Source organism: Suricata suricatta, chromosome 8, assembly GCF_006229205.1.
Source record: "Suricata suricatta isolate VVHF042 chromosome 8, meerkat_22Aug2017_6uvM2_HiC, whole genome shotgun sequence".
In the NCBI taxonomy this organism is placed as follows: domain Eukaryota; kingdom Metazoa; phylum Chordata; class Mammalia; order Carnivora; family Herpestidae; genus Suricata; species Suricata suricatta.
The window spans coordinates 42,773,160-42,788,090 of NC_043707.1; the positions used below are offsets into that span (position 1 = coordinate 42,773,160).

A 14,931-nucleotide genomic window follows, 5' to 3' on the forward strand; every position below is an offset into this window, starting at 1 on the left:
CAACTCATGCTATCTCTGTCTCTCTCAAAAATAAATAAATAAAACTTAAAACAATAAATAAAAGAGGGGCACCTGGGTGGCTCAGTCAATTAAGCATCTGACTTCAGCTAAGGTTACGATCTTGCAGTTCATGAGTTTAAGTCCCATATTGGGCTCTGGGCTGACAGCTCAGAGCCTGGAGCCTGCTTTGGATCCTGTGTCTCCCTCTCTCTCTCTGCTCCTCCCCCACTCATGCTTTGTTTGTCTCTCAAAAATAAATAAATGTTAAAAAATTTTTCAATAAATAAACAAAATGTTAAACAAGAAAGGGTCAGTACTGAGATATTTACTCTAGGTAAGGGCTGGACAAGAATCTGCACAAGACGTAAGGCTGGAGGTTCAGGATGGTGGAAAGTACAAGTGAATGTCTTCCTTTTCTCACGATTTATACTAAAAGGTCAATTCTTATTTTTTAAAAAAGAAAATGTATTTTGATCCAGTTTACATTGCTCTTCTGATCTATGCCCTCAATAAAAGAGAAACTACATAAGAGGTTGGGTTCAGTCTGATATTCTCAAACAGTGGGGAGTAAGTGGTATAACACAAAGACCGTTGACGTTTGCTATTCACTGGGGTCCTCCTCAGCACCAGACACTAAACTAAACACACATTCAATTCTAGTTCCTATGTTTTCTCAAAAAAAAATTTTTTTAATGTTTATTTCTGAGAGACAGAGAGTAAGTGGGGGAGGGGCAGAGAGAGAGGGAGACACAGAATCTGAAGCAGCTCCAGGCTCTGAGCTGACAGCACAGAGCCCAATGCGAGGCTCGAACCCATGAACTGAGAGATCATGACCTGAGCTGAAGTTGGAGGCTCAACCAACTGAGCCACCCAGGCGCCCCTAGTTCCTATATTCTTCAAGCTCATTTGACATGAGTTACTAAATTCTGATTCAAATGAAAAAAATCTTTCTGATGTTCAGAGATCAATTTTTATATTTTTAATTTGTATCCACATTCAACGCTTGCAAATACAAAAGAGTTGGACAGAGAAGAAGAACTGTGGTCTACCTTAGTGTTAAAGCTCTGGCTCTGAGCGCTTTTTAAATGGCAGGGTTTCAGTAGCAGTTCTTGCCAGTGAAGAACAAAGACATCTACAGGTGACTGTCTCTCGACTGCTTGTGCCTCATTTCATGGTCCAACATGTTTTCTTCCAGCGGAAATTTCCTCAGCACAAATCTTTTTTTTTTTTAATTTTTTTTTTATGTCTTTTATTTATTTTTGAGGGACAGAGAGAGACAGCGCGAGCAGGGGAGGGTCAGAGAGAGAGGGAGACACAGAACCGGAAGCAGGCTCCAGGCTCTGGGCTAGCTGTCAGCACAGAGCCCGATGCGGGGCTCGAACCCACGAACGTGAGATCTGACCTGAGCCGAAGCCAGAGGCTTAACCGACTGAGCCACCCAGGCACCCCTCCTCAGCACAAATCTTGCATTAAATGACCACCATTATTGTGGACAACCCCCGCCACCCATGACCAATGCTGTTACCACCATTCATCGAGTGTCTGATGGTTACTGGGCATCATCTCCCTCAGTCCTCACAAAACTCTGTCAGGTAGGTACCGTATCCCTATTTCACAGATGAGGAAAGAAGAGGTCTAGAAGGATGACATGATTTGCACAAGATCACACAGCTAGTTGGTGTCAAGCCTGTACTTCAAAGTGGCACGTGGGGGCGGTGGGGGGAGAGGGATGGCAGTGCCTCGGTGGCTTAGTCAGTTGAGCATCTGACTGGCTCAGGTCATAATCTCACAGTTTGTGAGTTCGAGCCCTACATCAGGCTCTGTGGTGACAGCGCGGAGCCTGGAGCTCACTGTGAGTTCTGTGTCCTCCTCTCTCTCTCTGCCACTCCCCTGCTCATGCTCGCTCTCTCTCTTTTCTCTCTCTCTCAAAAATAAATAAACAAAATTTTTAAAAAAGGAAAGAAAGTGGTACCTGGGGCTCCAGGTGGCTCAGCTGGTTAAGTGTTCAACTCTTGATATCAGCTCAGCTCATGATCTTACGGTTTGTGAGATTAAACCCCATGTGGGACTCTGCGCAGACAGCACACAGAGCCTGCTTAGGATTCTCTCTCTCCCTCTCTCTCTGCCCCTTCCCCCACTCTCTCTTTCTTCTCTCTCTCAAAATAAATCAAGAAAACATTTAAAAAAAAGAAAAAAGAAAATGGCACCTGACTCCAAACTTCACTCTTGCCAATACGTCTTACTTCCGCCTACACTTGTACCTGGAGCTTCGTCTGCACCCGCCTTGACTGCAGGGAAGTGGCCCCTGAGAACCGGAGACTCTGAGGGTGGACAGCGATGCTGTGTGAAGACTGGATTTAGAGTCAACACATCCACACTGGACATGGTCACACTGGAGCATTCCATACCGGTGTAACAGATGACATGTGACAAAGGAATTCAAATCCTAAAGGGGAAGTGGCAAGTATGACTTTTCAGACAGGTCCTATCCTGGAAAGTGAGTCATCCACCATTATGTACTTCCCCATCTCTACCCAAATCTCTCTCAATGCTCACACCTTCCCTGAACCTCTCCTGTGCTAACACTGTGTCCTTGTGGGACAAAGGGAATAAACCGAAAGGCAGAGGGGTAATGGACAGACACAGTCAAAACAGGAAAGGCCACTAGCGAACCAGCTCTGAGACTTCTCCTCAGATCTTCTGTTCTCCTGCCAAGAGAGACACGGGGAGTATCTTGTGTGTCCCGAATGTTGCCAAATCCCGCCCCCCATTCAGCACTAGAACTGCATAAACATATTCGAATGCAAATAGGGTGGAAGTCACAGATGCAGAGCACAAATACGGAGAGATTACAGTTTTTTTCTCATCTCGAGACCTATGATTATAACCTCCACGAGCTAGGACGCTTCATCGGCAAAGCCCCGCAGAACGGAGAGCGCATCACGTGTGAGCCCCCCGCCCCCCGCCGCCCCTGCCCCGCACACTAAGTGTGGGCTGACTTGGCACTGATAGAGCAGCATTCACTTTTCTCCAGTACAGGCTGCAATTACACCCTTCACTCAACAGAGTCTATTCACGCAGAGTGACCACGGCCACATGGAACGCCGGGAGACCGTTTTCTGAAGTGCTAATCAGTCCTCAATAGCTACCGGGAGCTACCAGCGTCCTGGGGCACCTGCACCAACTGATCCAAGTTCTATGACCTATTGTTTGCTCATGGACTAAGGCCCAAAAGGAACGAACATTATTTTTCTTGCTGCTCTCCATCAAGGGTCAGAGGCACAAACCACTTCATACCATAATAAGGTAAAGGAAGTTCAAGTAATTATTTTTCTGACTTTGCCTCCTGAGGTTATCAGACATCCAATAAATCCTCTTCTCCATGCCCTGAATCAGCTAACACACTGACGTCACTCTTTCAAAAGAGATGTAAAAATAATCTCCTTCGGATTCAGTTGCGTCACGCAGGGATGGTGTATGGTCTCTCCACCCACTTGTAAAACTTTGCTCATGCTTTTTACTCTCGGTCCTGGCGATGAATGCACCCCGTGGTCCTCGGTTTTCATGAGCGACCACCACTCACAAGGCATGGCGGTGTGCCACGGCGGTTGGCGCACTGTCTCAGAACTCTTGACCAGGCATCAAGACCGAGCGTGTCCTGTTTCTACCTACCTTTTTACTCACATGATCTTTTACTGTTTCCTCTCTTCATTATGTCTATTTTTAATGATTTAAAAAGAATTAAATGCTCCTTCTAGAAAACTTTGGAAAGGAGAAAAATGTACACAGAAAAATCATAAAAGACGCTACCACCTAAAGGCGACATCGGCAAAGAGTTTTCATGCATTTACTTTCCGTTGTTCTTCAGTCCGTATGCCTGCGTGACTTCCACAAACTAGAAATAACACTGCATGTACAACTTTGTATCTTGATTTTATTTATATTATTGAAATCGAAGGTTTTGAGGAATACAGTTTTAGGGGAAGAATCACAGGAGGAGAGTGGAGAAGGGAGATAAGAGAAGGAGGACGAGAATTTCTTAACTTACAGATCTGCCCGAAATAAAAAGAATGAATCTAGAGTCTTCTTTTTCAGTATGGTCCTATAATGCACTATAAAAAGCTTATAAAGGGAACCCACTGTTGGTGGGAATATAAATTGGGTGCAGCCAATATGGAAGAGAGTGTGGAGGTTCCCTACAAAATTAAAAATAGAGCTACCATATGATCCACTTCTGAGTAGTTACCCTAAGATAATCAGAAAACCAATTCAAAGAGATATATGTGCTTCCCTGTTCACTGCAGCATCATTTACAACAGCCAAGATATGGAAACAAATTAAGTGTCCATCAACAGATGAATGAATAAAGAAGATGACTGTATATGTCTATATACACCGTTACACAATGGATATCACTCATCTATAAAGAAGAATGAAATCTTGCCATTCGTGACAACATGGGTGGGCCTAAGAAAGAAGAATGAAATCTTGCCATTCGTGACAACATGGGTGGGCCTAAGAGGGTATTAAGCTAAGGGAAATAAGGCAAATAGAGAAAGACAAATATATGATTTCACTTCTATGTGAAATCCAAAAAAAAAAAAAAAACCCCAAAAAAAGCACATACACAGGAACAGATTCATATATACAGAAAATAAACTACTAGTTACCAGAGGTAGGGAAGGGTTAAAGGTGTGGGTGAAATAAATGAAGAGTATTAAGTGATACGAAATTCCAGTTATAGATGTGTCTGGGTGGCTCAGTTGGTTAAGCGTCCGGCTTTGGCTTAGGTCATGATGTCACAGTTTGTGGGTTCAAACCCTGCATCAGGCTCTGTGCTGACAGCTCAGAGCCTGGAGCCTGTCTTCAGATTCTGTGTCTCCCTCTCTCTCTGCCCCTCCCCTGCTCGCACTGTCTTTGTCTCTCAAAAACAAAGTTTAAAACACCCACAAAATTCCAGTTATAAAATAAATTAGTTACGGGGATGTAATGCACAGCATAAGAAATAGAGTCAGTAATACAGTAAAACTTCTGTGTGGTGACAGATGGTGACGAGACTTACTGTGGGAGCATTTCACATAATGTATAAAAATACGAAATCGCTATGATGTATGTCTGAAACTAATAGGAGACTGTATGTCAATTTCACTCCCACGAAGGAAAACAAATTTTAAAAATATAAAACAAAGATGATAGAATCCTAGAGGGCAATAAAACTGTCTTGGGGATTGTTGAGGCAGTGAGAGCGTCTGAAGCAGAGCTGAGGAGGATTGAAATAGTGGAGTCCCAGGCTCTGTAGGGAGGTGGACAAAGAGGTGGAAGTGTTTCTGGAATATAAACTCAGAGCTGAGGATCCTAAGGGTGGAGAATCTGGAGGGCACGTGAGCTACGAAGGCTCTGCTGGTGGAGCCTACACACTGCTGCCTAGCGGCCCCTCTAGCACAGCATCCAGGGGCCCGCAGGGGTTTACAGCATTCACTAGCACGCAGCTACCTCTGAATAAGTCTAGATCATAACAGGAATGTGGTGCCTATAACCGAAACAACAAATAAACGCAATCTGAATGTACCGCGGCATGACGCTTTGAGAACCAGCTCTCTCCATTCCATAAGGAGACACCACTCAAATACATGTTCAGCCTTGTGGGGGAATATTCTCCAGAAGGTTCTAAATTGAGGATCTTCTAAGTGCTAGAAACAATGTTAGATAATGAAGATTTAGAGACAAAAAACAGAAGTCCTTTCTTCCAATGAGCTCAGAGAATGGAAAATACTGCATCGACCAACTAACTAGTTTCAAGCTCTGACAGAGTAGACGGAGCGTGCTCTGGCTACAGAACACGCCCAGAACTAGGTTCCAAAAATAATTCCAAAAGGAGGTAACGCTGAAACTAATCTTTGACGGGTAAATAAAGTTATCCCAGCAAAGGCAAGGCTAGGTGTGTGGGGGACAGCTGGTGTGTTCGGGCCCACAGAATAATTTTAGGTCAGGGAGAGTGAAACGGCACTCCACGACTAGCCCCTCGGAGGTCTGGCAACAACCTGGAAACCTCGGAGTAACACACAGGAGAAGCGTCGTCAAGCCAACTCAGCTGGAAACTTCATATGCCGTCGCTTGACAGGCATAAATGTCCTTTTTCTTGCTGTAAAAACATATCTTGATTTCGTTTTAAAGCAGCATGTAAAGGATGTTGTCTGTAATCCCATAACCAGATACAGCATCCATTTTCTTTTTTCCTCTCCTTGCAATAGATATCCTAATACTTATGCATAATTTTGATGTAATTTTTATCAAATTATAAATGCTTTTACTTTCTTACATTAAAATGTTCTGCTTAGTACTATTTCAGGAAACACTTCAATATGGTAACAGCTTAACAGCAAGCGTGAAGCATTTTACCCTAAGAGGAGGAGGAATTGGGGATGTTGCCACTGATTCACCTAGGACACATTACACTATGTCAGTGCGCCTCCATTTCCCTTTATGCAATGCAGGGACTCAAGTCTTGAAAATGATGATTAAATTGAATGAAATATCGTCTATATTCCTGTGTGTCATAGGAGTCTAAATGCTAGGCAATTTGCCAGATACATTGCAATATACATTCAACAACTAGAAATGTGTGATATAGTTATCCTCCTCCTTTTTTTAATAAAGTTTATTTATTAATTTTGAGAGAGAGAGAAAGAGGCAGAGAGGGAGAGAGAGGATCCCAGTGTAGAGCCTGATGTGGGGCTCAAACTCACAAACCATGAGGTCATGCACCGAGCCGAAGTCAAGAGCCAGGTGCTTAACTGACTGAGCCACCGAGGCACCCGTGGCTATCCTACTTCTGAAGATCAAACATTCAAAAATAATTCGACGGAAGAAGGTGCTTTATGTACCTAGATGTTTATCAATTATTATCTATAAGAGTTAAAACCTAGAAATCTAAAAACATCCGTAAAGGGGAATGATTGTGTAAAATATCCTATTTCCACATGACATGCTATTCTACGTCATGAATAACAATAGTCTACATTATGACATGGAAAATAAATAAATATATTCCCACTCTTGTGTGAAATACTAGAAATTATTCAATTTTTTTTGTTCATCAACATGCTTTCTTTTTAAATTTTTGTTAACATTTATTCATTTTTGAGAGCTAGAGAGAGACAGACCGTGAGTGGGGGAGGGGCAGAGAGAGAGGGAGACACAGAATCTGAAGCAGGTCCAGGCTCTGAGTGGTCAGCACAGAGCCTGACGTGGGGCTTGAACCCACTAGCTGTGAGATCATGACCTGAGCTGAAGTCAGATGCTTAACCAATTGAGCCACCCAGGTGCCCCATATCTGTCAATGCTTTCTGTATGTCACCAGTTATTGCTCCTTTATACCCCTTCCACCTTACCAGTGATGAAAAGAGACCACTTGCTACTGTCCCTAGTTGGCATTGGAGAGAAGCCAAGGGGGAGAGAAGTTTCTGGAGGGTGGAACAAGCAGAAAAGAACTGGAGATAATAAGACACATTAAGGGAAAATGTATTAGAAACTATTAAAGTGTTCCAACTTAACAGTTATTATTATAAATAGTTTATGAATAATGAAGTACTTCAGCCATGAGGAAAACTTCAGATCATGCTTGTCTTGCTGACCACAGAACTCAGAAGATATTCTGAGACTGAGGAACATAAGTCCTCAGTGTATTAGAATGTTTTTTTAATTTTTTTAAAGTTTGATTTCTTTTTGACAGAGGGGGAGAGAGAGGAGGGTCAGAGAGAGAGGGAGATACAGAATCTGAAGCAGCCTCCAGGCTCTGAGCTGTCAGCACAGAGCCCCACCTGGGGCCTGAATTCACAAACTGTGAGATCACGACCTGAGCCGAAGTCAGATGCTTAACCGACTGAGCCACCCAAGTGCCCCTTGCATGTTCTAAAATAGAACCAGATAGAGCCACCTTGGGTCATCATGACATCTCTTTTATTCTGGACTTTCTAACTTTAAGTGTTATTTGAATTTTTGCCAGAGACAACTTGAGGAATGTTCTGAGCCCAGTTTGGAATTTTATTTATAAAATAGGGTCAATTTCACTAGGAGTAGTGCCCCAGGGCAGCCACTGAATGAATGGATGCTCCACACAACTCTGTATAAATGATCTCTCAGCCATCTAGAATGGTGAGGGCCCCTTCCTAGTCTTCTGGTGTTTGAAATGCGCCCTTAGCATATGAGCTGAAAGATGCACAGGGGCAGACATGTCCAGACTGATCTCGTATATGAGACGTAAGAAAGTGAGGGTGAAAGCAACTATTGAGATAAATCCCTGAAGCCAAAATCCAAGTATAGGCCTATTTAAAAGTAGATCAGAGTTTTGAAGGCAGAGGATTTCCTTCCCCAAATGCAGAAAATTCATTGCTAGAGGTGCTGAATGATAAAAGGAAATTCAAAGATCAAAGACCAAAGATCCAAAGACCAAAGTAATAGGATTATGAAAAGGAGCATTTTCCTAATAAAAAGTGCTACATGCAAAGCAGCCCCACAGTAATGAAAATGCTCCAATGCTAAATTAACCTCTCTGGCCTCACTGGCCACATCTATAAAATGGAGCAAAGTGGCATCTCTGGTTGTAATTGCATTAATAAATAGTACTCTCTGCGAACTTACCATGAATTCAAAGAGAAATAAATGTCCCTGTTTCCTCCACGGTTAAGAAAGAGTTAATGTAGAGTTAAGTTAAGCTAAGAGTTAATACAGAGCAGAATAAATGCAAATAAGCTATCAATGGGGATCATTTAAGTGCAATATAACCATGGTAAATGGGCTCTTGTTTTACTTGAAGGCCTTACTTTATGTGGGAGAAGAAACAAAATCAAATTTTTTAAATTTTGAGACAGAACCACTATTTTTCTTGGATGTTACTTTCTTTCTCTAAATTTCCATAGCCACTGCAGGCAAATATAATCAATGCTTGCATTTTATTAAATTACAGTTACATGAAACAAAACAGACTATTAAATTCCTTCCCTTTCCTAACCTTCAATCTTACAAGTAGCCTTTAAATAGGTCAAGTTCACTTTTTTCTTGAGTGACTTGTTTAGGGAAGTTAAATAAGGTTCACATATGATTTGCCTTTTACTCAGCTTTCCCATATGCTAGAAACACGAACATTTCCACCCAAACAGGGAAGGGAATCGGTGATGACCTGTGCAGCTTTTGTTAGCGTGGTCGGCTGGATAAAGGCCCTTGGAAGGCATCCACATTCCTAATCTCCAGGACCTCTGAAGGTGCCACTTTACACGGCAAAAGGGATTTTGAGATGGGGGGAATTATCCCAGATTATACGGTTGGGCCCAAAGGAATCAATCCCAAGGGTCATTTTAAGAGCTTATGGGAGAATCTGGATTAGAAGAGGAGATGAGGTAAGGGGGCAGAGACCAAAGTGGAACCATTGCTGGAACGGGGCCATGAAGCAAGGAATGTGGACAGCCTCTACAGCTGGAAAAGGCAAGGAACAGATTCTGCTCTAGAGCTTCTAGAAGGAACACACTCCTACTGACACTATCACCAAATTCGTGGTAATTTGTTTCAACAGGAAAAAGAAACTAATAACACAGCTAAGGAATCTCAACTATGCCCTCTTCTTTAGTGAGCTGCTAGTCCAGATAAGCAGATGCCAAAAATGCAGAGCGGTAGAAGCCGTCTGCCTGATGCATACTGGACTTGGAAGCTGAGCAAAGTCACCCTCATCATCGGCTTCCCCCTCATCGCTGCGAACATATTCCTTGGAGAACTCTTACCTTATTCATGGATATCAGCTTGTTTAGTGACCAAACCAGCTTTTGGTAATGCCCAAGTATTCACAAGAAATCTGCTATTCCAGAACAAACCATGTTCTCCCCAAATGGTTTAACCAGAGTCTGGCAACAGTGAGGCAACATCCCTGGGTAAAAAAGCACCGCCACTGACCTCTTGCAGGGCAGATGACGTACTTACTTAACTGTGAGAACTCAGAGACTCAGCACCCGGTCCTCTGTGGACAGACAGAGCAAGATGAAGAGTCTGAAGTCTCATGAGAAGAATCTCTCAGAGAGGAAGCTTTTCAGAGCTGGCAGGAATGAAACTTGGAAATAGAATCACAGTGGGGGGGGTGCCTGCGTGGTTCAGTCGGTTGTGTCCAACTTTGGCTCAGGTCATGATCTTGCGGTTCATGAGTTCAAGCCCCACACCCAGCTCTACGTTGACAGTGTGGAACCTGCTTGGGACTCTCCATCTCTCCCTCTTCTCTCGGCCCCTCCTCCGTGTTCTCACTCTCTTTCTCTCAAAATAAATAAACGAACAAACAAAAAGAATCACAGCCAAATTTGTTCATAAGCTTAAGAGTAGTCAGGATACGTGGCTGTTACACCCAAGTTTCCAATATCGTCCTCAAAAACCAGAGACGGCCAGGGAGACTGAGTCACGCATGCAAAAGCAAAGGGCTTTATTATTATGGGCTTATAAGCTCGGGCTCCCAGACTTCACTGAGAGCCCCTAACAAAGGCAGGGTAGGACCTTTATGGGCTTGGGAAGGGGGAGTTACAGGAAATGGTGACACAGGTATAGTGATCCAATCATTATTATACAATATTATTGACAGCAGGTGTAACCATTCATTGATACTTTTGGTGGGAGTCAATCACAACATTTAGAGTATTGACCAACTACAGAGTGGGCCCAGGACCCTCACGTAGGGGTAGGGCGTGACTAGCAATAGGTGATCATCTTATAGCCTCCATCTCTAGGCCTGCCCTTAGAAATGTTAAGGGTGTTAGCTGGCCTTTCCTGATTGGGTGTTACAAGGGTGGTCCCTCCTTCCTTGGGCAATGTGTATCCTTCTGTTGTCTAATGATTCTGAGAAGCCGACACCTAGGCCTCCAAGGTCAGAGGGGAAATTGAAACCTGTCATAGAATTAGTTTGGTTCAGACCTGCCTCCTTACATGGCCAATTCCAGAAAGGACTCAGACACTGAAGGAGCAACAAAACTCCACTCTGGGCTGCATCTCTTTCTCAGCTGTGTGTGTTCCCAGGGAACATTATTTAATTTCTCTGAAGTTCAATTTTCCTTGCCTTAAAAATGAATAATAGCATTTCCCTTATACCTCATAAGGTTGTGAGGATTAGGTGAAATAAAATATGCCAAAAGATTATACACAAGTTAATAAATGTAAGCCTAATAAATGGTTGCTCTGTAGTTAATTTTTATTCTTTGAATTGCCCAAGTCGTGCTTCTCCACCGTGCTCTCGTGCATATATGCCTGCCTTAGCCCCTCTCAGAATTATAGACAGGCGCCTGGGAGGCTCAGTCAGCTAAGTGTCTGATTTCTGCTCAGGTCATGATCTCATGGCTCGTGAGTTCAAGCCCCACATCAGGCTCTCTGCTGTCAGCACAGAGCCTGCTTTGGATCTTCTGTCTCTCCTTCTCTCTGCCCCTCCCCTGCTTGCACGCTCTCCGTCTCTCTCAAAATAAACAAATAAACTTTAAAATCATGGATAATGAGAAAGTACAGCCCTCAAAGGCAGAAACCCAGTCTCATTCATTGTTCTACCCTTAGCATTTAGCACAGTGCTTTGCCTATATTGGGCTCTCACATTTTATTTTTAAGTTTTTCTTAATATTTATTTGTTTTTGAGAGGGGATACACAGAATTTGAAGCAGGCGCCAGTCTCTCAGCTGTCAGCACAGAGCCCAACACGGGGCTCAAACTCACAAACCGTGAAATCATGACCTGAGCTGAAGTTGGACGCTTAACAAACTGAGCCAGGCTCCTGGGCTCTCACATTTTCAATAAATGTTTATGAACTAATCTTAGCTATGAGTTAGGAAATATCTGAAACACCAGTTACATGATTATAGAATTTTTCCATCTGTGACCCACTAGGTGGTGAAATAAATTGAGTCACACTAGCCTTTTTTCTTTTTTAAAAAAGAGGAATGGGGTAGAAAAGACCAGAGTACAAAACACATAGTAAGGTTAAGTATCGTTACTTGAAACTCTTGTTTCGGTGTGTTTGGGATTCTACCTGGTCGTAATGTAAGTACATTTCCCATTGTGAGAGTTAAAAAAAAAAAAGTGTAAACATTCTCACTCTTCCACCTTGCCAACATTTGGTATTTTCTGCCTTTTCCATTTTAGCTATTCTAATATGTATACGGTGGTAAGGCCTGTGGCTCCATTTGCATTTCCCTGATCAGCGCCTTTTCACTGCATCTCAGCCCACTGTATAACCTCTTTATCACCACTTTTGAGAATTATTTGGCAGTATATACTGAAGCAGAGCATGCAGCTCCTATTACCCAGCAATTCTACTTGACTGTATTTACCCAACAGCAGTATGTACATAATTCACCAAAAGACATGCCCAGGAATGGTCATAGCAACCCTATTCATAATGGCCCCGGACTAGAAATTGCCCAAATGCTCATTAACAAGAGAATGGATAAATAAATTCGATCTATTTACACACCATAGAGTCCTATACAGACGCAAGAAGGAATGGACTACAACTACACACAACATTGTGGAGGAATCCCACACATGTAAGATGGAATGAAAGCAACTAGATATGAAAGAGTACACAGTGGACAATGTCACTGACACAAGGTCCAAAGCCAGGCAAAACGGGCCGATGGTGTTAAACATTCAGGTAACAGTTATTCTTGGGACACAAGGCCTTCAGGGGGGCTGGCTATGTCCTCTCTCTTGATCTGAGTACCTGTTAACATGGACATACTCAGCTTGGGACATTAATCAAACTATAAACATATAACGTATTTTTTTTAAGTTATTTCTGAATGTTTCTGAAATCTAAATATATATCTAAAGTTCAGAAAAAAATATTTTTTAATTTTTTAATCTTTATTTTTGAGAGAGAGAGAGAGAGAGAGAGACAGAGCACGAGCAGGGGAGGAACAGAGAGAGAGGGAGACAAGAATCTGAAGTAGGTGCCAGGCTCTATGGTGTCAGCACAGAGCCCCACATGATGCTTGAACTCACGAACCTCAAGATCATGATCTGAGCCGAAGTTAGAGGCTCAACTGACTGAGCCACCCAGCAGCCCCTAAATACATATTTTTAAAAGTGTGAACAACACTGGAAGAGAGCAAGAATCCCTGATACGCTCCCTCTCATTACCATCAAGGGGTCATCTAGCCTTTGCTTGAACAATTTCAGGGTCAGGAATCTATCTACTACCCAGGTAGGTCACATGTTAGAAGGCTTTTCCCTTACACCGAGCCACAACTTGCCTCCTCACCACATGTTCTATCCTCCTAAGGGCTTCCAGATCCATCTAACCCAACTACCAGCAAATGCTCTTCAAATACTTGAAGGAAGCTACCATATCCACCACCTCCCCAGAACTGTCTGGCCTCCCCAGACTAAAGAGTCTCAGGTCCTTCCCTCACCCCTCAAGGCATGGTCTTCAGTCTCCTGGTGTCTTCTGATTGCATTCCTTTTATCTAGGGATGCCCTCCATTGAGCACCATCCTTTGGAGAAGCCTAAGGGCAGCAAAGAGCAAAAAGTGGAATCCCTACTTATAAATCTAGATAGCATATGTCCACCAACACACCCTTAGCTCCAATTTCTCTAAAACTCATACTGTTGAACTGTTGAACAATCCACCGAAATCCCCCAGATCTTTTTCACAAGGCCTCTAAGGCCCCCAGTTTACCTTCTGTGTCAGCTTTCTCTTAGGAGTCAAAACACTAATTGGGCCTCATTCCAATCTCCAAAGCTAAATCCCGGGATGGAGCAGTATCTGTCATGGAAACACCTCTGGAATAGGGCCTCCCCATCCACCCTCTCACCGACAAACAAAAATGAAGTGTTGGTCCCAACTCATTATCTTTTATCCTTAGGTAAGCTCTGTTTCAAAGTACGCTTAGGGGATGGGGCAAACGGAACACTTGCACTGGGCATCTCCACAAAATGACCTAAAAGACAGGCTGTCGCCCTGGTCTCCGCAAAGCCTAGGCGATGAGGGGCACCTCAGTCTCTTCCTTCTTTCTTCTCTCAAAGTCATTCCAACTGGAGAGACTTTGGAAGTGAACATTGCTGGGCTCTGCTCACCCAGAGCTTTGCCTTTGTGTCCCTAGTGGAGGATGAGGTTGAGATGAAAAACGTGGCAGGGTGAGAAGGAATCTGATCTTTTTCAAGGTATCTGAAATCAAAGAGATCCCTAAAGAATCCCTCTCCACTGCAGAACTGGGAAAAAGATCCATTACTGCAAAAACTTCCAGGGAGCCCCGCTGGGTCTTTTGCATATCAAGACTGGGGGGCGGGGGGAGATTCATTAAGCAAGGCAAACGCCAGAGACAGAACTCACGCAGAAGGATCAAGAAAGGCATTAAAAAAAAAAAAAAAAAAAAAGATGTCAAAGGCACCCAGGGGAGGGGCTTCTCCTTAAGGGAGCGGGGCCTTGGGGGCGGGGAGGGGGCACCACATCCGGAATGCGGGGAGAAAAGCCACAGCTCACCTACCTCGCCCATGTCTGCTCCATGTTCCAGGCGTTTCCCTCCCTTCTCAGGACGCCCCTCACCCGGGCGGAGAGGCAGCCTGGGGGGGCGAGAACCCTTGCCCCCGAATCTCCAGTGCCAAGAGCAGCAGCGTCTCCCTCCCGGGCTCCTCCTTTCCGCGTCGGCGAAGGGAGAGCGCGGCTTGCTTCCCGCGGCTTCGGGAACCAGGTTCTCCGCCGCGCCTCGCGCTAACGGCGCGTCGGGCCCCTGGGGAGGGACCGTTCTCCGCGGGAAGCGGGGACGTGGAGCGGAGCGGCGCGCGGAGCTGGGGCCGGCGGCGGCGGTCCCCGCGTGGCGAGCGCTCGCTCCCAGGCTGAGACGCGACTGGCTGGCACGAGCTGCTCGGCACCAGCTGAGCTGTCAACCGCGAAGCGGGGCGGGGCTCCGGGCTGCAGGCGT

The 14,931-nt window shown here is 44.3% G+C and overlaps 1 protein-coding gene across 6 annotated transcripts in view; it reads right to left on the reverse strand.

Annotated features, from left to right (window-relative positions):
* Positions 1 to 14,843, reverse strand: part of LOC115299509 (myomegalin-like) — a 180,838-nt gene extending 165,995 nt beyond the window's left edge. For 5 of the 6 annotated variants that reach the window (XM_029948905.1, XM_029948904.1, XM_029948899.1 and 2 more), the window contains exon 1: positions 14,497 to 14,842. In XM_029948905.1, the coding sequence (XP_029804765.1) occupies positions 14,497 to 14,516 (20 nt within the window). In that variant the 5' untranslated portion in view covers positions 14,517 to 14,842. Of the gene's footprint in view, positions 1 to 14,496 lie in introns of all 6 variants that reach the window. The other variant, XM_029948898.1, reaches the window with a different exon arrangement.
* Between the last annotated feature and the right edge of the window lie 88 nt (positions 14,844 to 14,931).